This window comes from Ceratotherium simum, chromosome 21 (genome assembly GCF_057802395.1).
Source record: "Ceratotherium simum simum isolate JZ-2026a chromosome 21, ASM5780239v1, whole genome shotgun sequence".
Taxonomy (NCBI): domain Eukaryota; kingdom Metazoa; phylum Chordata; class Mammalia; order Perissodactyla; family Rhinocerotidae; genus Ceratotherium; species Ceratotherium simum.
This window is the reverse complement of record NC_141920.1, coordinates 27,513,400-27,539,116: the sequence shown is the minus strand read 5'-3', so window position 1 is coordinate 27,539,116 and position 25,717 is coordinate 27,513,400. Positions and strand designations below refer to the sequence as shown.

The 25,717-nt window shown below is 48.3% G+C and overlaps 1 protein-coding gene across 1 annotated transcript in view; it reads left to right on the top strand.

Annotated features, from left to right (window-relative positions):
* The window catches only part of TTLL9 (tubulin tyrosine ligase like 9), a 47,631-nt gene extending 23,638 nt beyond the window's left edge, over positions 1–23,993 (top strand). Inside the window, exons 5-14 of the mRNA XM_087444918.1 lie at positions 3,698–3,766; positions 4,416–4,500; positions 7,497–7,573; positions 8,427–8,514; positions 15,436–15,494; positions 16,464–16,660; positions 17,774–17,878; positions 18,241–18,354; positions 19,558–19,682; positions 23,917–23,993. Of these exons, the coding sequence (XP_087301044.1) occupies positions 3,698–3,766; positions 4,416–4,500; positions 7,497–7,573; positions 8,427–8,514; positions 15,436–15,494; positions 16,464–16,660; positions 17,774–17,878; positions 18,241–18,354; positions 19,558–19,682; positions 23,917–23,993 (996 nt within the window). The remainder of the gene's footprint in view (positions 1–3,697; positions 3,767–4,415; positions 4,501–7,496; positions 7,574–8,426; positions 8,515–15,435; positions 15,495–16,463; positions 16,661–17,773; positions 17,879–18,240; positions 18,355–19,557; positions 19,683–23,916) is intronic.
* Positions 23,994–25,717: the final 1,724 nt, after the last annotated feature.

The following is a 25,717-nucleotide window of genomic DNA, read 5'->3' as shown; positions in this document are numbered from 1 at the left end:
ACGTGAGGAATGGCCCGAGGGGAGGGGCAGAGAGTGGCCACAGGTGGTGCAAAATCAGAGTATGGTTCATTCTCATATCCATTCATATTGTTTTCCAATCAATAACATATCTTTTTATAAAAATAATATAAAAATATTTTCCTCCCAAATTATCAAGGAAGATTGATACTCCCAGAAGTCACACAATGTCGATCACATGATTTTGTGTTCTCCCTTTGCAGGAGATGCATGAGCCCCAGGCTTGTGAAGCATGGATTTAACTATCCTGGATTTGTCACCTACCAGCTGGGCAACCTTGAGCAGAGTGCATGGCCTCTCTGTTCCTTGGTTTCCTTGGCTGCAAAATGGGGAATATTAATGCTTATATATAGGAGTTTTTAAAAAAGCTTTAATGGGATAGTGTGTGTAAATCCTTGTGCCTGGCGCATATAGAACATCTGAGAAGTGTTAGCTGCTGGTAGTGCCACTTTCCTAAAGTTAGTGTTCTGGCTCTGTTGCTGCACCCCAAAACTCGGTGCTTCAAACAACAACCATGTCCTATTTAGCTCATGGGCCTCCAGTTGCGCAGCACTTGACAGGGAAGGCTCATCTCCGCTCCAGCATCTCCTGGGGCAGCTTCCCTGAGGGCTGGAGGATTCGCTTCCAAACTGGCTCACACACTTGGCTGGCAAGTTGGTGCTGCCTGCTGGCTGGGAGCTCAGCCGGGGTTGAGGGCGGGAGACTCGGGCCCTCCCTGTGGGCCTCTCCATGTGACCTGAGCTGCCTCACAGCGTGGTCGCTGGGTTCCCAGGGCCACCACCCCCAAAGGGAAAGCTGTGTGGAAGCTGTGTTGCCTTTTATGACCCAGCACTGGAATCCACACAGCGTCACATCTGCCATACACAGTTAGTGGAGACAGTCCTAAAGCCTCGCCCAGATGCAAAGAGAGGGGACATTGGCTTTAACTCTTGATAAAGGTTGGGCGTAGCAAGGTTCTGGAAAAACATATGGGACTGGAAATATTGTTGTGATTGTTTTTGGAAACTACAATCTGCCAGAGCTAGATATTAGGTGATTTCCAGTCTTAACGACCCTGATATATCACCATGCAGGAAGTTTATTTTCCACTCTTTAGGATTATTCCCTTAGGAGGGCATCTCCTGGAACAGGCATGTCAGTTACTAACAATGCTTTAAGCAATAAAGGCATTTCATTATCTCATATAACAAGAAAGCCAGAGGTAGGAAGTTCCAGGTTTAGGGATGTGCTCAACGATGCTGTTAAAAGCCCAGGCGCCTTCTCTTTGCCCACTCTGCATCCTCAGTGTGTTGGCTTTCTGTCATCAGACTGGTCACCTCATCAGTGTGAGAGGCTGCTGTAGTTGCAGGCATCACCTCCTCAGAGTGTGGCATTCAAATAAAGAAGGAAAAGGGCCAGGCATTTCTTTCTTTCTCTTCTCTTTCTCTCTCTCTCCATCCCTCTCTCTCTCACCCCAACCCCAATATTTTTAACAGGGAGGAAATTTTTCCCAGAAGCCCCAAAGCTCCAAGCAGATGTCTCCTTAGGTCTCATTGGCCAAAACACATCACATGGTTTCCACTAGCTGCAAGGGAGGCTGGGAAAACAAGTATCTGGTCTTTCCAGCCTCCAGTGTGAGAGGTGGGTTTTGCCAGCCAGGAAGAAGAGGAAGGGGAATGGCTATAGGGAAGGCAGCCAGCAGGGGTGAGGGTGGGGGCTCCTGATCAAAAGATATGAACCTTAAAAAAAACTTTGTAATTGAAGTTTAATAAAACAGAACGTGCCCAAATTATATACATACAGCTTGATAAAATTTTACAAAGTGAACACACTTGAGTAACGAGCACCTAGACGGTTCAACTGAGTGTTACCAGCCCCTCAGCAGCTCCCCTCAGACCCTTTCCCACTTGCTACCCATCAAGTCACTAATAGCATAGATTCATTTGTCTGCTTTTGTACTTTCTATAATTGGAATGTATAGTATGGCTACATTGTGTCTTGTTTCTCTCCCTCAACATTATGTTCATGTGATTCATCCACACTGATGTGGGGAATTGTAAATTGTTAATGATCGTTGTTGTATACTATTCCATTGAGTGAATGTTTATCTCTTTGGGAATTTCAAGGTTGGAGCTATTATGAATGTGCTGGTATGGACGTTCCTGTACATGTCCGTGGGTGCCCATGTGCAGGCGTTTCTGCCGTGTAGGTTCCTAGGAGAGGAATTGCTGGGTGGTAGCAGGTGCCTAGGATCAGCGTTAGTGGATGCTGCCAGTTTCCAAACAATGGACACTCCCACCAGCAGTTGTGAGAGTTCCAGTTTCTCCCCATCCTCACTAACACGTGATACTGTCTGTCTTTAACTCTAGCCATTCTCAGGGGAGGTGTGGTGGTATCCTATTGGGGTTTTCGTTTTCATTTCCCTGAAGACTAAAGAACTTGAGTGCCTTTTCATTGTTTACAGTGGGTAATCTTTCGTGAAGTGAACTTAAGTCTTTATCATGGCTGTGAACAGTTGGAAGCCCTTGATGCACACTGATTAGTTGCTTACCAAAACAGCTGTGCACGTGTGACTGTCCCTGAGCCACCACCAGTGCCCCACAGTCTTTTGGGCACGCCGTTTTCTGGACACACACAGCCCTGGGCCAGGGTGCACAGTACAGCAGGCCGAGCAGGGCCGGGTCTCAGCTTCTGCTTCCTCCAGGCCTGGGAGCCCTTCATGCAGTGGACAACCTGTACAGCCGGGCCTGACAGCTCTGCCCGCCCCTACGCTGTACAGAGAGCCTCACATTGACGAGCTGGGCCATGCTCAGAGGAGAACTGAGGGAAATGAGAGTTTGCACACTCCGGGGGCCTTTATGCTGGAGAAAAGATGACTCGGGAGACCTGCTTAGTGGCCGCAGATAACTAAAGGGCTGACCTGGGGCCCAGAATCGGAGTTGTTCTAGAAGGCCCTAGAGGCCAGAGCCAGGCTGGCAAATTTTAGCTCAACATAGTTTAGGCTGTGAAAGCTCCATGAGGTCTGGGTTAATGCTATAGCATAATGCCCAGCACACAGTAGATGCCTAATGTATACCTTTTGGGTGACTGCTTAATAGAGCTATCCCGCAATAAAACAGGCTGTGTCGGGAGCTAGGGGGAGGGTAGTGAGCTCCCGGGCACTGTGGATGTGCAAGGCCAGGCAGGTGACCATTGTAGAGGGATGTCACAGGAGGGAGCAATGCCTTTGGTGCCGACTGCTCTGCATGATATTAAAAATTCCCCCAGCCCCTAGACTTTGTGAAGCTATGAATCATCCATGCTGGGATTCAGTGAAGGCAGAGTGATTTCAGTATTAGCCGAAGCAAAACCTAATTAGGAAGGCAAATTGATTTCCAAAAAAAGAATTGGATGATATGTTCCCAGGACTGTTGGAAATGGTTTTTTAATTGTCTGCTCTTTTGTATTATTCATGCAATTGTATGCCTTTGAGAGCTAAGTCGGTCTCTCACTTTCCTCCCTGCTTCCCTCTCCCCCTCCCACCAGGCTTAGCACCTTCTCTGTCCCAACCCCTGCAGGGCTGGGCTGGGCCATTCCTCTGGGGGTAGCTGGGGGCCCATGGGGGAGATGGAGACAGAGGAATGCTGGGGAGGGGCCCCAGGCACGGGGGCCAACAGGGAACCACAAAGAGCCGACCTTTCTGCACTCACGCGCACCCCAGGTAGCCCGGTCGCAGGGGAAGGGCATCTTCCTCTTCCGGAGGCTGAAGGACATCATGGACTGGAGGAAGGTGAGCTTGCCTCTCCCCCTTCCTCCTCAAACCCTCCTCTGCCCTTGCTGGGATGAGGGGCCCCTCCTTCTCGCCCTCAAAGCTCAGAGGGCTGGCAGAGAATCTCTGTCCACGGGCCTGCCCATGGGGACGGGGTCTCTGGAGCCAGATTGCCTGGGTTCAAATCCCGTCCTTGCCACTTAATAGCTGTGGGACCTTGAACAAGTTACTAAACCTCTCTAGTAAATGGGGGATAGTAATAGTACCTGCTGAGGATGCAACGAGATAATATGCCTGAAATGAGAACAGTGTGTTCTGTCCCTGGGCCTTCTGCTCACCTGGCTGGGACGAGTTTGGCTAACTCTTCCTCTAGGTCCTAGACTGAGCCTGAGGTAGCTCCCTTCCCCACTCCCCCCACCCCATCCTTGTCCCGGGACACGGTGCAGTAGAAATCCTGGTTCCAATCCTGCCTCTGCCACTCAGCAGCTGTGTGGTCTTGGGAAAAGTGCTGACCCCCTCAGAACCTTGGAAATGATAATGCAGGGCAGGTGAGAGGAGCGGGATGACCACACCCCCACAGGACCAGCACCTCCTGCACCAGCAGGCTCACAGCGGGTGCTCAGTAAGTGAATTCCTACCCCCCTTCCGCCCCACCGTGTGACACCATCAGGGCAATGCTGGGAAGAAGCTCGCCAGCCTGGAGGCCCAGCCAGCCAGAAGCACTGCCAATCCCTCTGGCAGCCACGTGAGTACAGGTGGAGGTGGCCCTGGGTCCCAGGAAGGGGAGGCCTGGCTGCCTCTGTCCTGAAGCGGCCTGGGGGCCGGGGGGTGATGGTAGGTGTAGAAAATCCTGCCCTTGGGGCTAGAAGCCCTGAGTTCTAGTGTCCCTGCCACCAGGCTCCCGTGTGACCTCAAGTGGGTGACCCTTGCCTTTGGGCCTCGGTTTCCTCACAAGGTCACTGTGAAGGGGACAGTGGGTGGGAAAGGGCTGTGCAGACTGTGAGGTGCCGTGTGCGTGTGTGAGAGAGCGTTGCTGTCCTCCTGAGCTGGGCTGGCCAGGGAAGACTAGCAGGAAAGAAGGGAGAGGAATGCCCTGGGGGGCCTGTGTGGTGCCCTAGGCAGCGCTGACCAATGGAACCTTCTATAGTGGTGGAAATAGTGCACACCTGTGCCCTCCAGCACAGTGACCACAAGCCACAGATTGATATCGAGCACTTGAAATGTGGCTAGTGCGGAAGGGGGGACTGGATTTTTAATTTATTTCCTTTTTTTTAATTGTAGTAAAATAGACATAGATTCTACCATTTTAACCATTTTTAATTGTATAGCTCTGTGACATTAAGTACATTCACATTATTGTGCACCCATCACCACCATCAGTCTCCAGAACTTTTCATCTTCCCCAACTGAAACTCTGTACCCATTAAACACTAACTCCCTTTTGCCCCGTCCCCCAGCCCCTGGCAACCGCATTCTACTGTCTGTCTCTGTGAATTTGATACTCTAGGTACCTTATATAAGTGGAGTCATACAGTATTGGTCCTTTTGTGTCCTTTTGGCTTATTTCACTTAGCATAATGTCTTCAAGGTTCATTCATGTTGTAGCAGGTAATTTCACTTACTTTTAATCAATTTCACTGTAAATGTTCATAGTCACATGTGGCCACTGGCTGCCCTATTGGGCAGCGCAAGTCTGGAGATTAAATGCCCAGGGCTCTGGGCCCAGCCTGTGTGGATCCATTTCCCAGCTGCACCACTGACCAGCTGTGTGACCCTGGGCAAGTCGCTCCCCCTCTCTGTGCTTCAGTTTCTCATCTGTAAAATGGGGATAACATTAGTATTTCCCTGATAGGGTTGATTAAAGGATCAAATGATATACCCCAAGTAGAGTGCCTAACACAATGCCTAGTACACAGGAAATGCTCAATAAATGTTAATAATAATTATTATTACAACTAGGACACAAGAAGTTCTGATGACCAGAAAGATGAAATTCCCGTGGAGAACTATGTAGCTCAGCGATATATTGAAAATCCCTACCTGATAGGAGGTGAGATGGCTGTCTCTGCTCCCTACCCTTCCACTGAACTGTCGGTGAAACAGTCAGTCAACAAGCCTTGACTAGCAGCCTACCGTAGGCTCAGCCTGACCCCAGGAATGAAGGGATGCAAAGATGGAGACCTGTCCTGCACTCTCCCACCTCCTAGCCATTGTCTATACTGTTCTCTCCACCTGACATGCCCTTCCCACTCCCTTTTTGGTTCACTAAAATTCTCCTCATTCTTCAAGAACCAACTCGTTCATGCATTTATCCAACAAATATTTATAAAGAGTCTACTTGGTGCCGGCCACTGTCTGGGTGCTGACTGCCCATCCTGCTCTCACGGAGCTTACACCCCAGATGAGCAGACAGCAATAAACCAGAAACAAATAAGTAAGATAGTTCCACACAGCAGTGAGTGTCATGAAGTAAATCGAGCAGGTGGTGGGACAGAGAGGGAGGGAATGGCTCTCTGAGGAGGTGACAGGTGAGCTGAAACCTGAGTGACAACTAGGAGTCACCTGTGGGTGGATTTGGAGGGAGAGGGAGCTGCAAGAGCCTATGGCCTGAGGTGGGACCGAGCCTCCTCCATGAAGCCCTCGGATTTCCCCAGGCTGGCTCTCCATCTGCTTTTCCCACACGGGGTCTGTGAAATACAGACATGTCAGGCAGTGTGTGAGAAGGAGTGTGACTCTGGAGGGTCTTGTCTGACAGGGCCGGGTGCTCGGAAGGGGCATGATTGAACAGTGTTCACACCACTTGGCTCCTCCTGCCTCCTCGGGCAATGTCCCTCCCCAGGGGGCAGTCCTTGGGTCTCTTCTCCTCCCCTCCCTACCTCCCCTCGTGGCCCCGTCCTCTCTCTTGGCTTTAAACACCACCCAGATGCCAGTGACTCCCAGCCTTCTGTCTCCAGCCAAGACCTTGCCCCCGCACCCCAGATCCTGATGTCCCACAGCCTGTGACCTCCCCTCTTGGGCATCTCCCAGCAACTCATACCCAACATGGCTAAAATCCAACCCTGTCCTCCCCCCACCATCTGGCTCATTCCCAGCCCTCCCCATCTGGAGACACAGCTCTCCACCCCCTGGTTGCTAAGCCAGAGGTCAGAGATGGTCCTGGGTGCGTCCCTCTTTTCCCCCTCACATCTGGTTCTTCATTGAGCTCCCACACAGCTCTTGAGTCTGTGTGGCCACCTCTCTCACCTCCATCCAAGTGCTGCCACTGTCCTCTCCCTCCTGGACAGCTGTGCCGGCCCCCTCACTGGTGCCCCACTGCTGCTCTGGTGCCCTTCTCTCTGCTTCGACACAGTAGCCAGAGGGATCCGACACCCTTCAGTGGCTTCCCGTGGCTGATAAAACAAAATCCAAAAATTGTGCCCTGGCCCCTGCCGACCTCGCTGACCTCGTCTCCTTCCTCTTTGCCCTTGGACCAAGCTCTTTGCCCCCTCCTGCCTGAGGGCCCCGCCCCCTCTGGGCTAGGCGGGCACCTCCTCCTCCTCCAGGTCACCACATCTCCACGAGGCCTTCCTTGACCCCCACGTCTCCAGCCTTTCCCAACACTGACCTCCCCCCGGTTATCCTCTCCTTGTACCTCGTGTGGTTTTATTGGGATTCCTGTCTGTCTATCCACTGCTGTACCCCCAAACCTAGCCTGGTACCCGGTGATCAATCAATGTTTGTTGCAGAAATGACTCCTTTCCTTGCCTGATAGGCCGCAAGTTTGACCTGCGTGTCTACGTGCTGGTGATGTCGGTGAGTGTCTACGATGGGGGCCTCCTCCAGTGGCAGGTGAGGGGGGGACAGCTGGGGGACAGAGGCAGAAGCCATTCTGGGGGCGCCTACATGAGTGTGAGGTTTTACCTGCCTGGGAGAGCCCGGGCGGACATCTGAGGGTGGGCTGGGGGGATAGACAGATCCACGTTTTACTGTTGCAGAGGCCCCAGCATCTGGGTTTGTCCTCAACCTGTTCTTTATTCATCCAGTCGCCCCTGGTAACCATAGCTAACATTTACTGAGCACCTACTAAGTACCAGCCCCTGGTATTTGGCAGGTTTTATCTCCTCAGTCCTCCTGCTAACCAGGGAGGTAGGTTCTATTATTTTCCTCATCTTAATAGATGAGGAAACAGATACAGAAGGGTTGAGTGACTTGCCTAAGGTTGCGTAGCTTGTGAGCAGAGCTTGGATTAGAATCCAGACGGCCTAGCTGCGGAGCCTACTCTCTTAACCAAGTTGTTGCTATACTCCCTCCACCCATTCTTTCATTCATTCAACAAACATTTAAACCTTCATGGTGTGCTACTCTATGCTGGGCACAAGGAGATAGGGTATCTGAAACAGGCTCACCGTCTGGTGGGGAATATGGACACACCCTGAGCTGGGGGGTGTCACACAGTGGTGGAGCAGAGAAGATGCCCACTAATATTATTCCCTTCTGCATCTCCCTGCCCCCCATCCCCAGGGAAGGAGGGAGTAGAATCAAAGGAGGCTGATATTTGGGCAAATCCTTGAAGGGTGACATAGGAAAGAAGGAGGGGCATTCCAGGTGGAGGGAGCAGCAGGTGCAAAAGCCAGGAGATGTGGAAGTGTTTGTATTTATTCCCCTTCCCTTTTCTCTCCCTGTGTTCCCACCTCCGCCACAGTACATCCCGCTGCGGGCCTGGCTCTACCGGGATGGCTTTGCCCGATTCTCCAACACCCGCTTCACGCTCAACAGCATCGATGACCAGTGTATCCTGGGATCCCCGCCCAACCATGCCCCACCACCCTGCCCTTCCCATCCTCTGTCCTGAGAGAACTCATCCATTCCACAGATGTTGGCTGAGGGCCTGCTGAGTGCCAGCTCTGGTCTGGGCACAGGAGACACAGCAGTGAGCAAGACAGGCCTGGTGTCTTCCCTCCAGGAACTTACAGTCTTGTGGAGGTGGGAGATCTCCCAGTGATCCAAGGGGAGCAGCCCCACTCTGTTCAGAGCAGCTCACCCCAAACTGCTCTGCTTGATGATCATATGGGTGGTGTGCCTAACGTTCACACTGATTCATAGTCATAGGATCTAACATTCACATTGATTCATATTCATAGGATCTAACATTCACATCGATTCATAGTCATAGGATCTAACGGTCCCATTGATTCGTATTCATAGGAACGGACAGTTTGAGCCCCTTTGAAGAACAGTTGCATCCTTTTATGTGCCTTCTCTTCAGTGCCTAGTCATTGGCTCACTCATTTACTCTAATACAATGCCGTTTTCATCCATCTAATTGGCAGGGACCAAAAATTTGATGACACACTGTGTTGGCAAGGCGTGGGGAATGCATACGTTGCTGGTGGGAGTGTAAATTGGCACAACCTCTTAGGAGGCGGTCTGGCAAATGTCTATCAAAGACAAATGCATAGACCCTCTGACCCAGTGGTTCTCCTTCTGGGAATTTATCCTACAGGTACACTCACAGTGTAGGAAAAGAGAGGTTTACAGGTTATTCACTGCACAGCCTTGTTTGTGAGAGCTGAAAAATAGGAAACAACTAAATGAATGGCTCACGTATGCAGTGGAATACTATGGACTTTTAAAAGGAATGGAGGAAGTGCTTTATGTACTGATATGAAGTAATCTCCAAGATGTATTGTTAACTGGGAAAAAAAGCATAGAACTCTGTGAAAAATATGCTCACATTCATATTAAAAATTATATCTCCATATAGTCATGTGTTGCTTAACGACGGGGATATGTTCTGAGAAATGTGTCATTAGGTGATCTCAGTGTTGTGCAAACATCACAGATTGTCCTTCACAAACCTAGATGGTGTAGCCTACTACATACCTAGGCTGTGTGGTACTAATCTTATGGGACCACCATCGTATATGCGGTCCATCGTTACCCGAAACCTGGTTACGCAGCACATGACTGTATACGTCTTTATCTGCGCATAGACATCTCTGGAAGGATGTACAAGAAACTGGAAACAGAAGTTGCCTTTGGGAGGAGAATGGGTGGATGGGGACGGGGATGGGAAGGAGATAGTTCCTTTTATACATTTTTGTACCTTTTTGACTTTTGAACCATGTGAATGTATTATCTGGTTAAAATATAAACATCAAAAAAACGTTTTAAAGATTTTTAGACCTGAGTGTCAGAAGAAAAGGGGTAGACAATCCAGAAATATTTAGGAGATAAATCGGCAGGGCTAGACTACTTGCCTGTGGGAGAGATGGAAATGGAAGGTGACGCTGCCGAGCTGCTGGCTCGGGCAATCCAGCTGATGCTTTTAGCCGGTTCACGTCTCTCTGTCTTAATTTCATCATTCTATTAAGTCTCTGTCCGAGGTAACGCACTGGCATTGCCTGCATGTCGGAATGGGAGTAGGCCCTCATTCTCAGGAAATGTGCAATTTATTTTTTTCTATTTTGCCAACTTCAGCGTTTCCAGCATGTTTGTTTTATTTTGTAATTCTAACAAGCATTTATCACATACAAGTCATCAAATTTATTTTAGTTTTGGGTTTTTTTTCCCACCACATTTTTTTATTAAAATTAAATGATAGATGTAAAGCACTTAGAACAGTGCCTAGCCCAGCATGACTCCTCAGTACACATTAGTGGTCCCCTCTCCCCCATTTAAAATTGTTTGAGCATCTCCCGCCATCCGGAGGCCTTATTAAACAAACCCAGCTCTGTCCCAGGGCTAGTTTCTGTTTAATGAGGCTTTGCTATTTTCACTGTGAGTGAATACATGTAATTTTCCACCTCTTCTTTTAATTGTTTTTAATTTTTTACTATTGAAATATTTAAAATACATAGAAAGTTGCAGAAAAGACTACAACAGAAATCCCCTGCATCTACTTCCCAGATTTAACAGATATTAATATTTTTGCCATATTTGCTTCAGATATTACACACCAACTTTTAAAATAATAAAGCAACTTTGGATCACTAAATAATGACTTTTTTTTTTTTTTTTTGCTGAGGAAGATTCGCCCTGAGCTAACATCTGTGCCAGTCTTCCTCTATTTCATATGTGGGTTGCCACCACAGCATGGCTTGACGAGTGGTGTAGGTCCATGCCTGGGATCCAAACCCTGAACCCAGGCCGCCGAAGCAGAGCACACCGAACTTAACCACTAGGCCGTGGGGCTGGCCCCTAAGAAACAAATTTTTTCGTAAATCTTTTACTGTATTTAAAATTTTTCCTTTGATGATGTCACAGAAGTGTAAATACTGGATTGAGGGCATACGGCCAGATTATTTTCCAGAAAATTTCTTTCTATTTTTATCCTCCCGTTGACAGGGTCCATTTCACTCCAGCTCCCCCGTACTGGGGACAATCATTTTAAAAAGACATTTCTGAAACAATTGGCACATCTAGGTGAAGCATATATGGGCATTCTGTTCTTGCAACTATTCTGTGGGTTTTGAGTTTTTCCAGATAAAAAGATTTAAAAAAAATGTAACTGACTTGATGGGGAAACAGGGTTTTGCCTTAGAATTTGAATCTCTTCCAATTTGCATTTTTTTCCCCATTTACATCCATTTTTTTAAACTGAAGTATAATTGACATACAATATTATATTAGTTTCAGGTGTGCAACATAGTGAGTCAATATTTTTATGCCTTATGAAATGATCACTGCAATATATCTAGTTGCCATCTGTCACCATACAAACTATTACATTATTATTAACTATATATAATATATATTCCCTATGCTGCACATTACTTCCCCGTGACTTATTTATTTTGTGACTGTAAGTTTGTACCTCCTAATCCCCTTCACCTACTTCACCCATCCTGTCACCTCCTCCCTTCTGGTGACCACCAGTTTGTTCTCTGTATCTATGAGTCTGTTTTGTTTTGTTTGTTCATTTGTTTTATTTTTTGGATTCCACATATTGGTGAAATCATATAGTATTTGTCTTTTTCTGTCTGACTTATTTCACTTAGCATATTACCCTCTAGGTCCATCCATGTTGTTGCAAATGGCAAGATTTTATTCTTTTTTATGGCTGAGTAATATTCCATTGTGTGTGTGTGTGTGTGTGTGTGTGTGTGTGTGTGTGTCACAACTTCTTTATCCATTCATCTACTGATGGACACTTAGGCTGCTTCCATTTCTTGGCTATTGTAAATAATACTGCAACGAACATAGGGGTGCATATATCTTTTTGAGTTAGTGTTTTCATTTTCTTTGGATAAATACCCAGAAGTGGAATTGCTGGATTGTATGGTAGTTCTATTTTTAATTTTTTGAGGAACCTCCATGCTGTTTTCCATGGTGGCTGCACCAATTTACATTCCCTACATACTTTTTAAATTGTGTATCTTCTACTACTAGAAACTTTGGGCATTTTCCCAAATGGTCTTTTGCCAGTTACATTTTCTCTTTTAGGGTTTCATATACTTTATCTATTAGGATCATAAAATTCTATTGTTACCAATTTATGTGGGATTTTCATGTGACAAAAACATTAGCCTGTGATACATGTTAAAAATCTTTTCTCTAGTCATGTTTGCCTTACATTTTTGCCTTGATATCTGATTATTTTTATTTTTACATAGTTGACTCTGTCCACTGATTTCCTCTGTGATTTCTTTTGTCATTTCTAAGCTAAGAAAATTCTTTTCATCTGAAAGATTTCACCACGACTAGGTTCCACTTCTCTATGGATTGATGTGAATTGTTTGTTTACTCTCTGCGGCTGGGCTGTTTGGTCCACTGGAATCTGATTTCAGGTCTGTCTGTGGAGAGGGGAGGCTCTGAGGTTGCCCACTCTCCTCTTTTAGCCCCTACTTCTCCCCAGAAGCTAGGGAAGTCTCTGATTTCTCCTCCCTTCAGGCAGGAGCAGCGTGTGGAGGAGTGTGAAGTGCTGGGAACAAGGCTTGCTCCATCACAAGGGAGTGGGTTCCCATCTTAAGCCAGTAACTCACTTTGCCTAAACATCCCCTTTTCCTATTTATTTTATAAGAACTTTATTGAGATGTATTCACACACCACACAATTCACCCAGTTAAAGCATACAGCCCAATGGTTTTCATCATATTCACACAACCATCACCATAATCAGTTTTAGAACATTTTCATCGTCCGCTGAAAGAAACCCCATACTCGTTAGCCTTTGATTCTTATTTCCCTCCAACCTCACCCCAGCCTATGCAACCACTCTCTGTCTCTATATGCCTATTCCTGATGTTTCTTATAAGTGGATTCATACAATATATGGTCTTTGGTGTCTGACTTCTTTCCCTTAGTGTGATGTTTTCAAGATTTGTCCATATTGTAGCATGTATCAGTACTTCATTCCTTTTTATTGCCATACAGTATTCCATTGTGTGGATATAGCACATTTTATTTATCCATTCATTGGTTGATGAACACTGGGTTGTTTCCACGTTTTGGCTATTATGAATAATGCTGCTGTGAGTACTAATGTACACGTTTTTGTGTGGACACGTGTTTTCATTTCTCTTGGGTGTATACAAGGAATGGAATTGCTGGCCACCTGGTAATTCTATGTTTAACCTTTTGAGGAGCCATCAGACTGTTTTCCACAGTGCTGCACCGTTTCCATTGCCCCCAGTATGGTATGAGGGTTCCAATTGTTCCATATCCTCACCAACTTCAAATCTGCCCTTTTTATTATAGCCACCCTAGTGGACATGAGGTGGTTTTGATTGCCTTTCTCTGATGACTAACAGTGTTAAGCATCTTTTTCATGTGCTTGTTGGCCATTCATAAATCTGCTTTGGAGAAATGTCTGCTCAAAGCCCTTGCCCATTTTTAAATTGGATTATTTATCTTTTTTATTGTTGAGCTGTAAGAATTCTTCATGTATTCTTACTACTACTCCCTTATCAGATACAGGACTTACAAATATTTTCTCCCATTCTGTGGGTTGTCCCTTTTTTTTTTTAAGGACTTAATTTTTTTAGAGCAGTTTCAGGTTCACAGCAAAATTGAGAGGAAAGTACAGAGATTTCACATATACCCCTTGCCCCCACACATGCATAGTCTCCCCCGTTATCAACATTAGTCACCAGACTGGGACATTTGTTGCAATTGATGAACCTACATTGATGCGTCGTGATCACCCAGGGTCCACAGTTTACATTAGGTTTGTATATTCTATGGGTTTGGACACGTGTATAATGACATGTTTCCATCATTATTGTATCATGCAGAGTGTTTTCACTGCCCTAAAAATCCTCTGTGCCCTACCTTTGCATTTTCTTGATAATGTCCTTTGAAGCACAAAAGTCTTTAATTTTGAAGTCCAATTTATTTTTTCTGTTGTCACTTGTGCTTTTGGTATCACATCTAAGAAGCTCTACCTAACCAGTGTCACAACAAATTATTCTTATATTTTATCCTCAGAGCTTTACAGTTTTGGCTCTTATATTTAGGTCCATCCTTTATTTGGAGTTGATTTTTATCCATGATATGAGGTAGGTGTCCAACTTCACTCTTCTGCCCATGGATGTCTAGGTGTCCCCACCCATTTGTTGAAAGACTACACTTCCCCCACTGAAAGCCTTGGCACCCTTTCTGAAAATCAATTGACCATAAACGTAAGGACTCTTTTCTTATTTAGTGGTTTATCATGTACCTATTCTTTTGAAATTAAGGTAGAAAAACTCTCAGACAAATGTGAAAAAAAAAAGTCTTTGAAAAGCTCTAAAGAAGGCATTCTAGGAAAACAATGCTAAAGAGGATGCCCACCTCCTCTCTAGAGGCTGAAGCCACCCTGCCCTGTCTAATATGCCACAAACATGGAGAAATATTCCTTTTAGGGGATTAGACTTGGGTCAGTGACCTAGAGCCTCTCTCTCCCCATCTGTGAAATGTCCAATGTGTCCTGGAAAGAGTTACATCTTATGGTCATTTCACAAGGTTTAGGGGATCCATCCTACTTAGCTGTGTTGGGGAGGATGTTGAGGAAGGGGTATCTGAATGGCTGTCACTTAACCTCTAAGGTCTCATCTGTGAGATGGGAATAATTTGGGGAACACATGCGATGATGTGTGTGAATGTGCTCCGTAAGCTGCAAAGTGCTGCCAATGTTACTGGTGGTGACGATGGTGATGATACTGTAAGACAGGCTCTCAGGGCTGGGACTTCAAAGGCCGTCTTGACCCCACCCCATGCTGGATCACTTCTCCAATGTTCCTGCAAAGTGGCCCCCCAGCCTGAACCCCTCTAGTGACAGAGAGCTCAGAATGTCCTGAGATGGCTGTCCTGTATTTTTTCTCTCTACTTGTAAGAAAGTGTTCTCTCCTCTGGAGTTGGAAAATCATAACATAATAATATCAGCTGTGCCAGACACTGTAGGAGGCGCTTCTACACAGCATCTTATCTGATCTCTCAAATTACCCTGTGAGGTCAATATTCTACTGTGCACCTCCATTTAATAGGTGAGGAAACAGGCTCAGAGAGGTTAAGTGACTTGCTCAGAGGCCCCCAGCCAGAAAAGATAGATGCAGGCAAGATTTGAACCCAGGCCCATCTGACTCCAAAGCCCACACATGTGACCTCTGGGCTGTTTTGTAGCCTTCCCCATCAGTTCCCAAGCGAGGGTCTCAGTTTGGTCCCTGGGGGCTACGTGGAGCAGGGTTCCCCCTTCTTGTCCACGCTGGCCCTTGACCACCAACCTCTGCCAGACATTCACCTCACCAATGTGGCCGTGCAAAAGACGTCTCCCGACTACCACCCAAAGAAGGTGAGGAGGCCGGGCTTCTGCCTTCCGGGGACAGCCTTCTGGGGACAGCCTTCCGGGACCAGGCCGGGTGGGAGGGGGAGTGCCAAGGAGCCCAGGACAGGTCTGTCTCAGGCTCATAGCTCACCAGCAAGGCTGGGCTCACCTTCCCTTGGCAGGGCCCAGGGCAAGAGTCCAAATGGAGGGCCAAGCATCATGTGTCCAAATATTTAAAAGTTACAATTCAAACTAACATGGCTTTTAACAAAATGTGTTCTGTCCTCCTGCCTTGACAGATATGCTTATCTATCATCAATCTGTCTGTCTGTCTATCTATCTATCATCTATCTATCTATCTATCTATCTATCTATCTATCTATCTATCTATCATCTATCTCTTCCTATCTATCTATCATCTATCTATCATCTATTTATCTATCATCCATCTATCTATCTATCATCTATCTAATAACCTGCAAGGCCAGGATCAAATTGAGAACTCTCAGACTTCTCAGAGTTAAGTGTCAGATCAGAGGGGCACAGGGAGAGCTGGTCCCCAGCTCACACCTGCTCCCTTCTTTTCCCTCCCCCAGCTCCATCCCACACAGTGGGGGCCTCCTGCATACACCCCCCGAAACAGCAACCTGTTGGTCACTCCTTGGGGTGCACACATGGTTGGTGCAGTCTTTCCTCAGGAAGGTGGGCCCAGGGACCAGGCCTGTGCAGGACATTTGGGCAGGGACTTCTGGGGTTGTGGGCACCAGCCTGTGCTCTAGAAAAAGAGACACAGGCTCTGGGTGGGCACATACCCTTGGGCATGCAGGATCTTCACCCCACAAGGAGGGACACACTCAGGATTCCGGTGATCACAGGACTCAGGCCCAGGCCCCTTTGTCCACAACTAAGGGCCGTGCTGGTGGTTGTTTGAGGGTCCATGCAGGCCAGGTCCCGGTTACTTGAAGCCCCCTCTCCCACCCGGTGCACGGGCCCCAGGGCTGCAAGTGGATGCTGCAGCGCTTCCGACAGTACCTGGCGTCCAAGCACGGGCCCGAAGCGGTGGAGACCCTCTTCAGCGACATGGACAACATCTTCATCAAGAGCCTGCAGAGCGTGCAGAAGGTGATCATCAGCGACAAGCACTGCTTCGAGCTCTATGGCTACGACATCCTCATAGACGAGGACCTCAAGCCGTAAGTGGGCGGACTCGGGCCCGGGGAGCAAGGGTCTGTCACACGCTCTGCACCCAGACTGCCAGGTTTCCTCTCAGCTCTGCCCCTCCCTCATTGGGCACACTTCCTTTTTCTGTGCCTCAGTTTGCCCGTCTGTAAAATGGTCCTTGTGCCTTTGGGATTGTCAGGAGGAATAAATGAGGTAATGTCTACACAGCACTGAGCCCATGCCTGGCACTGGGAGACCTTTCCTGAACATCTGCCATGTCAGGGAACCTCCCCAGCACAGGCAGGCAACTCCCCTCTGTGAGGCCTGCTGCTCTGAGTGTGCAAAGTGCCGCATCAGGGAATGTTGTTACCACGCTGATGCCTGCCAAGAGATTGGCACACTCCCGCAGCGCCCGTGGAGGAGGTTGAGCTGACGAGCAGAACAAGCCTGAGCTGGCGGGGACCACAGTGATGGCCCTCATGTGATACAAGGGGCCATGGAAGCCCAGTGGGGCTGTTCAGGGAGCTTGAGGTCACGCAGTGAGTCAGGGGCGGAGCCAGGCCCACGGCCCAGGTTCCTGGGCTGAGTGCTCCCCGCCAGCACTGCTGCTCTTGGACCCAACCCCCTCCCCGGGGCCACTGCCTAGTGTCGAGGGGCTCTCTGAGCCAGGAGTGGGGGCCCTGGAGCAAGACCTAAGTCGGCCCAGGTTCAAGAGAAACAGGGTTCTGGCACCAGCGGGTCTCTCCTTTCCTCCTGCTGCAAGATGTGGCTGGGGGCAGTAGAGTGAATACTGGTGGGGACACGAGCTTCGGAGGAGGCGGCACACAGTGGAAAGGGGCTCTGGTCTCCCAGTGACCCCCTGGGTGAGCCTTTCCCTCTCTGCGTCCCAGGTTCCTGTCTGTAAAGTGACGGGGTCGCACAAAACAAGAGCTTGTGAGCCGGAGGCCCTTGGGCTGCTTTGGCCTCCAGACACTTTGAGTTCAGCCTTCAGAATGTTTGTTTGTTTGCTTTCAATTTAAATTCATTGACAATCTCTAAAAGTTGGGAGAAAAATTGGGAGATTTTGTGTTTACACAAAAATCTGGATTTTTGGCTTTTCTGGAAAATTCAGAAGGTCTCACAGTTCTTCGCTGACACTCCCACAGGGCCACACTCCTGGAGCTGGCCGCAGCCGCCGCTTTAGATGCAGAATGCTCTCTCCAGTTCACCACAGTCTCCGCCCCTCCCTACTACTCCCCGACCCTGAGCCGGCCGGTCGGTCGCCATCTATAGGCAAACTTTCACTAGGAGAGGGAAGTTGTTCTTGTACTCACAGCTCTATTGGAGGAAGGAAAAGCAATAATAGAGCGTGAGGGTCCCCAAATCATTCTAACCCCCTCCAGCTTGCCTCTTTTAAGTTATCGCCAGGCCCTTGTGGGGATTTCAAGTTTGTGGCAATTGTTTGCAAAAAGTTTTAGCCACTGAAACCTTTCTTCTAATGGAAAAATGGAGGGAGCTACCCTGGTTGAATTGAGGGTGGGGCCCAGGCACCCATCTAGCCTCTCAGTGAAATTCCAGGGGCTCCAGGGACCCGGTAACCCCAAGGCTCTCCACTCCTCTCCTCCCACCCCAGGTGGCTCCTGGAGGTCAATGCGTCCCCGTCGCTGACGGCCAGCAGCCAGGAGGACTATGAGCTCAAGACCTGCCTCCTGGAAGACACCCTGCACGTCGTGGACATGGAGGCCAGGTGAGGGAGGCGGCCTCGTACATGCACCTCTGTGCATGAGGATCGGGGCTCCCAACAAGGAAGACAGGGAGCTCAGAACAACCTTGGGACTTGAGCTGCCCTCAGAGATGGCTCTGGCCTGCCTGCCATCTTATAGATGGAGAAACTGAGATGTCCACACAGGGTTGGGCCCTGGTCCAAGGACTCAGCCCTTTCGGGGCAGAGCAGGGCCGACTACAGCTTTCTGAGATTCAGTCCGGTGGGATTTCCCCAGCACTTCCTGACTGTGGGACCCTGGACCCGCCACTTCACCTCTTTGAGCCTCAGTTTCCTCGTCTGTAAAATGAGAAATGTCACGTCTACCTCTCAGGATTGTTAGACTAATTTACCAAGATAATTTATTGTAAAGTACTTAGCTCATAGTAAGTGCTCAATAAGAGATTATATATTGTTATAACAATGTGTATACAATGGAAAAATCCATTGTCTGACTTCAAGAATGGCTGAATCCAGGTGCTCAGTCAGTGTTGGTTGGTCTATCTGCTCTCTTTCATCTCTTTCCTCTGCAGCAGCTTTTTCCCAATTATTCCAGGACAAGTTTGAGGGCTGACTCTCACTGCTCATTGGTGGGGATCGGGTCACATCCCCATCCCTGAACCAATCATTATGACTCTGATTGACCAGGCCAAGGTCTTGTGCCCACCTCCCAGGGTGGGGTCAAGCCTGCCTGAGCCACGTGGATGAGAGGAGGAGGAGTGGTTTTCAAAGGAAAAACCGAGATACCCTTAGGTTGAAAAAAGGTGAAATGGATGCTGAGCAGGCAGAAGCCTCAGGTGTCCACTGTACCCACCATCACTTATTCATTCAACAAACATTTGAGCCCCTGCTATGTGCCACGGGGGCCAGAGTAAAGAAAATGACAGACCTAGTTCCTGCCTTCATGGAGTTTGTGGTCTGGCGAGGACAGCACACTTTAAACCAGAAAGCACAAGTAGGTGCATATTACCAAGGGTGAGCATGGGAGCCTGGGGACGAAATGGGGGATGACTCCCTCTGAGGCCTGTGTGGGCACCTGGGAAACGGCCAGTGACTGGCTGGACAGAAGAAGGAATTCTGACAGGGTGGGCACCACTAGGGTGCAGGGATGGATCAGGGACCTGGCTCGGGTCTTAGGCAACCCCCAGGTGCACCCTCATTAACCCCTGGTGTCTCCTGCCTGTCCAGGCTCACGGGAAGGGAGAAGCGAGTCGGAGGCTTTGACCTCATGTGGAACGATGGCCCTGTCAGCAGAGAGGAGGGGGCTCCCGACCTGTCAGGGATGGTGAACTTTGTGACCAACACGCACCTTGGTATGTGGGCCAGGTGGGGAGTGGGCACCGGGGATGTGTCATGGGAGGTGCCAGGTAGTCTGGAAGGCAGCTTGGCACAGTGGTTAGACTGTTTTAATTTGATCAACAATTTACCAGCTGTGTGACCTTGGGCAAGGGACTTAACCTCTCTGTTCCTCATCTGTAAAATGGAGATTAAATAGTTTCTATCTCAATATATGCCTAGAACACTGCCTAGCACATACTGAGAGATGGTATTAATCTGTCAGGAGGTGGATTTAGAAAGGCTTAGGTGGAAAACAAACCAAAAAACACACGATACATTGTTAAGAGAAATGAAAGACTTCAGGGCTTGACTTTAAACATGGTTTTTAAAAAGTGAAAAATTTCCCTGATTATAAAAATTGTTCACACTCATTGTAGAATATTTGAAAACTAAAGAAGGAAATAAAAAGCCATCCAGACATAACCATCTTTAACAATCTGGTGTATTTCCTTCCAGTTTTTCAAAAATGCATATATGCATACTTTTTCTTTTACAAAATTGGCATTGGGCTGGAGTTTTGAGTCCCACTTTTCCACATTGCATTTTTCATGTCATTCAACAATATTAATAAGACACTCTGTTTTGAAAACACTTTTTGGCCAGGTCCAAACTAAATACACTATCTCATTTCATTTTAAAGCTGCTTTTAGTATCACTGTACAGATGAGGAAATGGTCTCCAGATGTTACGTAACTTGCTGAAGGTCTCGGTTATAAGTGGTGAGCTGGGACTTGAACTCCAATCTGTCTGATTTCAAAACCTGAATGCTTAACTGCTAGACTCTCCTGCCCCTTAGCACAGTTAAAAACAAAATTACCATATTGCTGCAAAATATTCCAGCTTATATAGATGCCAAAATTTACTAAACCAATTTCTTATCATTGGGCATTTAGGACAATTCCAATTTTTTACTTTTATAAATAATGCCATGATGAACATCCTCTCACATACAGCTCAACTGAAATTCTGGCTATTTCTTTAGGACAGATCCTAGAAGTAGAATTACTGGGTCAAGGGGACGGACTATTACAGCCAACTGCTTTCTAGAAAGATTACATGAATTAGCCAACTCTGAATTAATTTAAAAAAATTGCCAACTCGATAGGTAAGACTTGTTGTCTGTACTGGTGAGGTTTCAGATTTTTTAATTTGCATTTTCTCTTTTGTAAGCTGTCCATGCTCTTTATTTTTCAATGGGTTGTTTACATTTTTTTCTAAATTTATAAAGGCCTTGGATATTAATATGTTAAGGATATTACCCCTCTGTCGAATTTATTGTGAATATTTTCCTGAGTTTGTCATTTGCTTTATAAATTTTGTTCGTGGCATCTTTTTTTCTTTTTTTGATGAAAAGAAGTTCTAAATCTTTTTTAGGGTTTTGTATGGCCTAGTATGATCTAGGATTGGGTTTGGCTGCAAGCAACTAAAAGGCCAACTAATAGTTCACAGAGAGGGACTGATTTGCCTTGAGCCACAGGAAGTCTTGGGGTGGGCTCTGCAGGGCTGACACATGGCTGCACAATGCCCCCAAGCACCCAGCTCTTTTCTCTTTCTGCTTTGCTACACTCAGCAGGTTGTCTTAGTGTTCATGCTTGTTGCAAGATGGCTGCTCCAACTCCAGACACTGTGTTCTTGTCCCAGGCAAGAAGAAGCAGGAAAGCCCAAGGGCCAAGGCCTGTACTTCATGCTTTGACTCTTTTTTTTTTTTTGAGGAAGATTGGCCCTGTGCTAACATCTGTTGCCAGTCTTCCTCTTTTTCCCTTTTTCTCCCCAAAGCCCCAGTGCATAGCTGTGTAGCATAGTTGTAGAGTTGTAGCTCTTCTATATGGGAAGCCACCTCAGCGTGGCTTGATGAGTGGTAAGTAGGTCTGTGCCCAGGATCCGAACTGGCAAACCCTGGGCCGCCGAAGCGGAGTGCATGAACTTAACCGCTATACCACCCGGCCAGCCCAAGCTTTGACTCTTTATTCCAAAAAGGAAGCCCTCCCAGGGACCGCTGCTTACATCTTATTGGCCAGAATTGGATCATGTGGCCACCCCAGAGGCAAGGAAGCCTGGGATGTCAAGCAGTTTGCCTTAAGGAAAGCAAAGGAGAGGGGGTTTGTGAATGGCTTTTCCACAGCAGATCTCTAGCGTCTGCCACATGGCATTGTTGGAGGATGACTATAGTGTGATTTCAAGCTGTGCATACAACCACCCAGAAATCTTGTTAAAATGCAGATTATGATTCAGCAGGTCTGGGGTGGGGTCTAATATTCTGTATTCCTAACAAGCTCCCAGGTGATGCTCTATTAGTTAACTACTGCTGTGTAACAAAGCCTCCCCAAACCAAGCGACTTAAAACAACTACTATCTTATTTGCTCATGATTCTGCAGGTGTCACCTAGGGTCACTCGTGGGCTGCAGGCACCTGGCAGATTACTGAGACCTGATGGCCTAGGACAGCCTCATTCACACGTGTGGTGCTTGGTACTGGCTGCCAGCTGGGCCTCTCTTTCCAGGTGGCCCCTCATCCTCCAGCAGTCTAGCCCTGGCTGCTCCACATGTAGACTGAGGGGTCCAAGAAGGCGAGAGAAGACACAGGGAAGCCTCTTGAGGCCTGGGCTCAGAAGACCCACAGTGTCATCTGCCACGATCCATCAGTCAAAGCTAGTCCAGCCCAGACACACAGGGCGAGGAAAGAGACGCCACCTCTTAGTGGGAGGAGCAGCACTCACCTTGCAGGGAGGTGTGCATGTAGGAATGGGAAGAATTGTTGCAGCCATCTTTGCTAACAATCCACCTCAGAGATCAGTGCTGCTGGCTCCTGGACCCGGTGTGAGTAGGAAAGATGCGGAACAGTGGTTCTCCACCTTGGCTGCTTACTGGAATCACACGGGAGCTTCACAAAATACTGATGCCTGCTGAAGATAAAGATACAGTTGGTCTGGATGTCAGTATTTTTAAAAGCTCACAGATGACTCTAAAGCATAGACTAGGTTCAGAGGCACTGTTTTAGAAGTTTCTAGAATGATTCCCAAGTCTCTAGTCAAGTGTTTGGGTGGATGGTGAATACAAGAGGAGCTGCTTGGGGTGGGAAGAGTATTGATAAAGTGAGTTAGGGATGTGTGGAGGGATCTCTTGGTGAAAAAGATCAGCTGATAATGCAGAGATGAGTCTAGAACTCCAAGAAGAGGTTTGCATTGAATACAAAGATTTGGGAGTTATGAACGAGCCAATTACAGTTAAAGCTAGGGTTCCACGGAGCTCACTTCGAAAAACCCTGGGGACACATATATTTGGGCTCTCAGCTCAGTGAAACCTTGATGACTGGTGAGTGCCAGGGAGGCAAGGACACCTTTCTTGGGGTGCTAAGATGGCAGACACCTCCAGCTCAGTAGTTGTGGCCACAGGGATTCAGTCATCCAACCGTTGAGTGTCATCAGTGTGCCCAGCACAGGATTAAATGACCACGGAGTTGCCTCCAGGACCAGATCTGAGAGCAAACAGGAAGTGGCAACACCGTGAACGTGCTGGGAGAGGAGCCTCTCAGCCTGGACTGCCTGGGACGCACTTCCATGAGAGTGGGGGCCACTCGTGGGGAAGATTCCTCTCTTCATCAGTTGTGCCTGGCACATGGGGTTGGGTAAGGGAAGGAAGCTAACATTTAACCTATTAGGTAGCAGGCACTGTGCTGGCTCTGCATGCATTTTCACTGAGCAAAGCCAGGAGGAAAGGCAGTGTGGGGTAGTGGTTAAGAGCTTGGCCTCTGGAGCTACACAGCCTGGTTCAAGTCTCAGTTCTGCTCCCTATTGTGTGATTTGCAAATTATTTAACCTCTCTGAGCCTCAGTTTTCTCTTTTACACATCATTCCTGTGAGGGCCCAACAGGTTAACCCACATTCAGCACCTGAAGCAGTCCCTGGCTTGAGGTACGTCCCCAGTGAATGTCACCTTTTCTTGATGGTCCTTACATTCACCCCATAAAGCAGGTGTCCTGGTTCGCAGATGAGACAACTGATGCTCAGCGAGGTAAATGACCTGCTGGAGGGCCACGGCGGTTCAGGAGGGGAGCCAGGATGCAAACCTTAGGCCATCCGTGGTCGCATGGCTCCTGCTGTTCCCTCTTCCCACCAGGTAGTGGGAACACAGGCCCCTCCACTCCCCGCCTGTCCCCTCTACCAAGGACAGGCCATCCCAGAGTGTCCCAACACTCCACTTCCCTTCCAGGCTGCGTCAATGATCGGAAAAAACAGCTGAGGCAGCTGTTCCGCTCCCTCCAAGGCCAGAAGAAAGCTGCCAGCTAATCCTGAGCCGCCGGGAGGAGAGCGACCCCGGGAGGTGCCACGCCAGTCCTCTCTCCACTCCACGTTTCCAGCACAGCAGCACCTCAGAGCATTCGCCTCCTGCCCTCCGGCCTGGCAGCAGCTTTGCTGGCTCGGGGCCTGCTGCTTGCTGCTTGTTCCGGGCCCCCTGGATGCACACTCCCCACTCCCCCTCCAGGCATCTCTGCACCAGGAGACAGCCAATCCCCAAGACTGGATGGGCTTTAACCTTCACAGATTGGCTTGGCAATCAGGCCCAAAGAGGACAAATGCAGCAAGTCCTGCTACCCGAGAGAGAGCACATCTAATAAACGAGCACAGGCCTTACTCCAAGAGTCACTGGGCACCAGGCCTAGCGCAGGGGATGCAGCCAAGTCCTCCTGGCTTTGACCCTTTGATGTCTCTCAGGTCAGTGCTGAAAGGATCCTTCAGGAACAAGGGTTCAGGGGTAGGAACTTAAGCTGTGCTTGCAAAGCAAGCAGTTATTAGACTGTGTTTATTGGGGGCCTGGGGAAGGGCTGAGCAAGCCCTAAACACATCTTCCCCTCCTTGCAATACCCTGACCTTGCATGTCAAGGGAACTCACGGAGCTCTGACCATCTGAAAACCAGTGGGCCAGAGCATCCCCATTTCTCAGATGGACAAGTAAGGATCAGGAAGGCAGAGCTGCTTAATGAGGGTCTCTGCAAAGATGCACTTATCTAAGCCAGCTGGGTGAGGCAGACGCTCTGGACCTTCCTGTTTGAGGTTGGGAGCTGAGCTTTTCAAACTAGAAAGCCTTGGGCTGGCAGGCAAGATGGCTTGGGGAGTGGAGTGCAAGTAAAATTTCTGCATTTTCCACATTCCAACATTCCTAAGCCTCCTCTTGTTTTAAGAGGGGTTGCAACGGAGTGGGCTGGTGGGCTAACTGCTCCATGGGGGACCTACCATGGGACCCCACGCAGCTCCCTCTACCATTGTCCATGCTTCAGGTCAGTTCTTTCGGCCGCAAATAGCAGAATCTGCCTGCCTAGGCAAGGGAAGCATTTTTGGAAGGAAAATACGGGCAAATCTAAGAAATGAGCCAGCCAGCCTTGGGAATGCCAGAAGCCAGGCTACTCTGGGTCTCCTGCCTCCAGAGCATGGGGACTTCCCTCCATCCCTGTGACTGAGGGAAGCCCAGACAGCCCCAGGCATGGGGTCCACGTTTCCAGGAGAATCTGATTGGCTCTTCTTTGGCCCAGCATCCACCTTGCCAGACAGGGAGGGACAATGTTCAGAAGGAGAAACTGTGAGCCAGGCAGTCATAGAAGACAGCATCTATCAAAGTGAATTCTCCAACTCCCTACTCTTTTACATTTATATTTTAAAATATGCAATATAACAGTGACACATCCTTCCCTTCCACCCTTGTGCCCCAACCATGCAGTTTCTGTCCTGAGGGAACCACGCAGTGTTTGCACACAAATTATCAGACTATTAGACACCTGTCCTGCCCCTTTTCTCACTTGATGCATCTTGGAGCTTGTTCCAAATCAGTGCTCAAAGAACTTCCTTATTCTTTTGTGTGTGTGTGTGTGTGTGTGAGGAAGATCAGCCCCGAGGTAACATCCGATGCCACTCCTCCTCTTTTTTTTTTTGCTGAGGAAGACTGGCCCTGGGTTAACATGAGTGCCCACCTTCCTCTACTTTATATGGGATGCCGCCACAGCATGGCTTGACAAGCA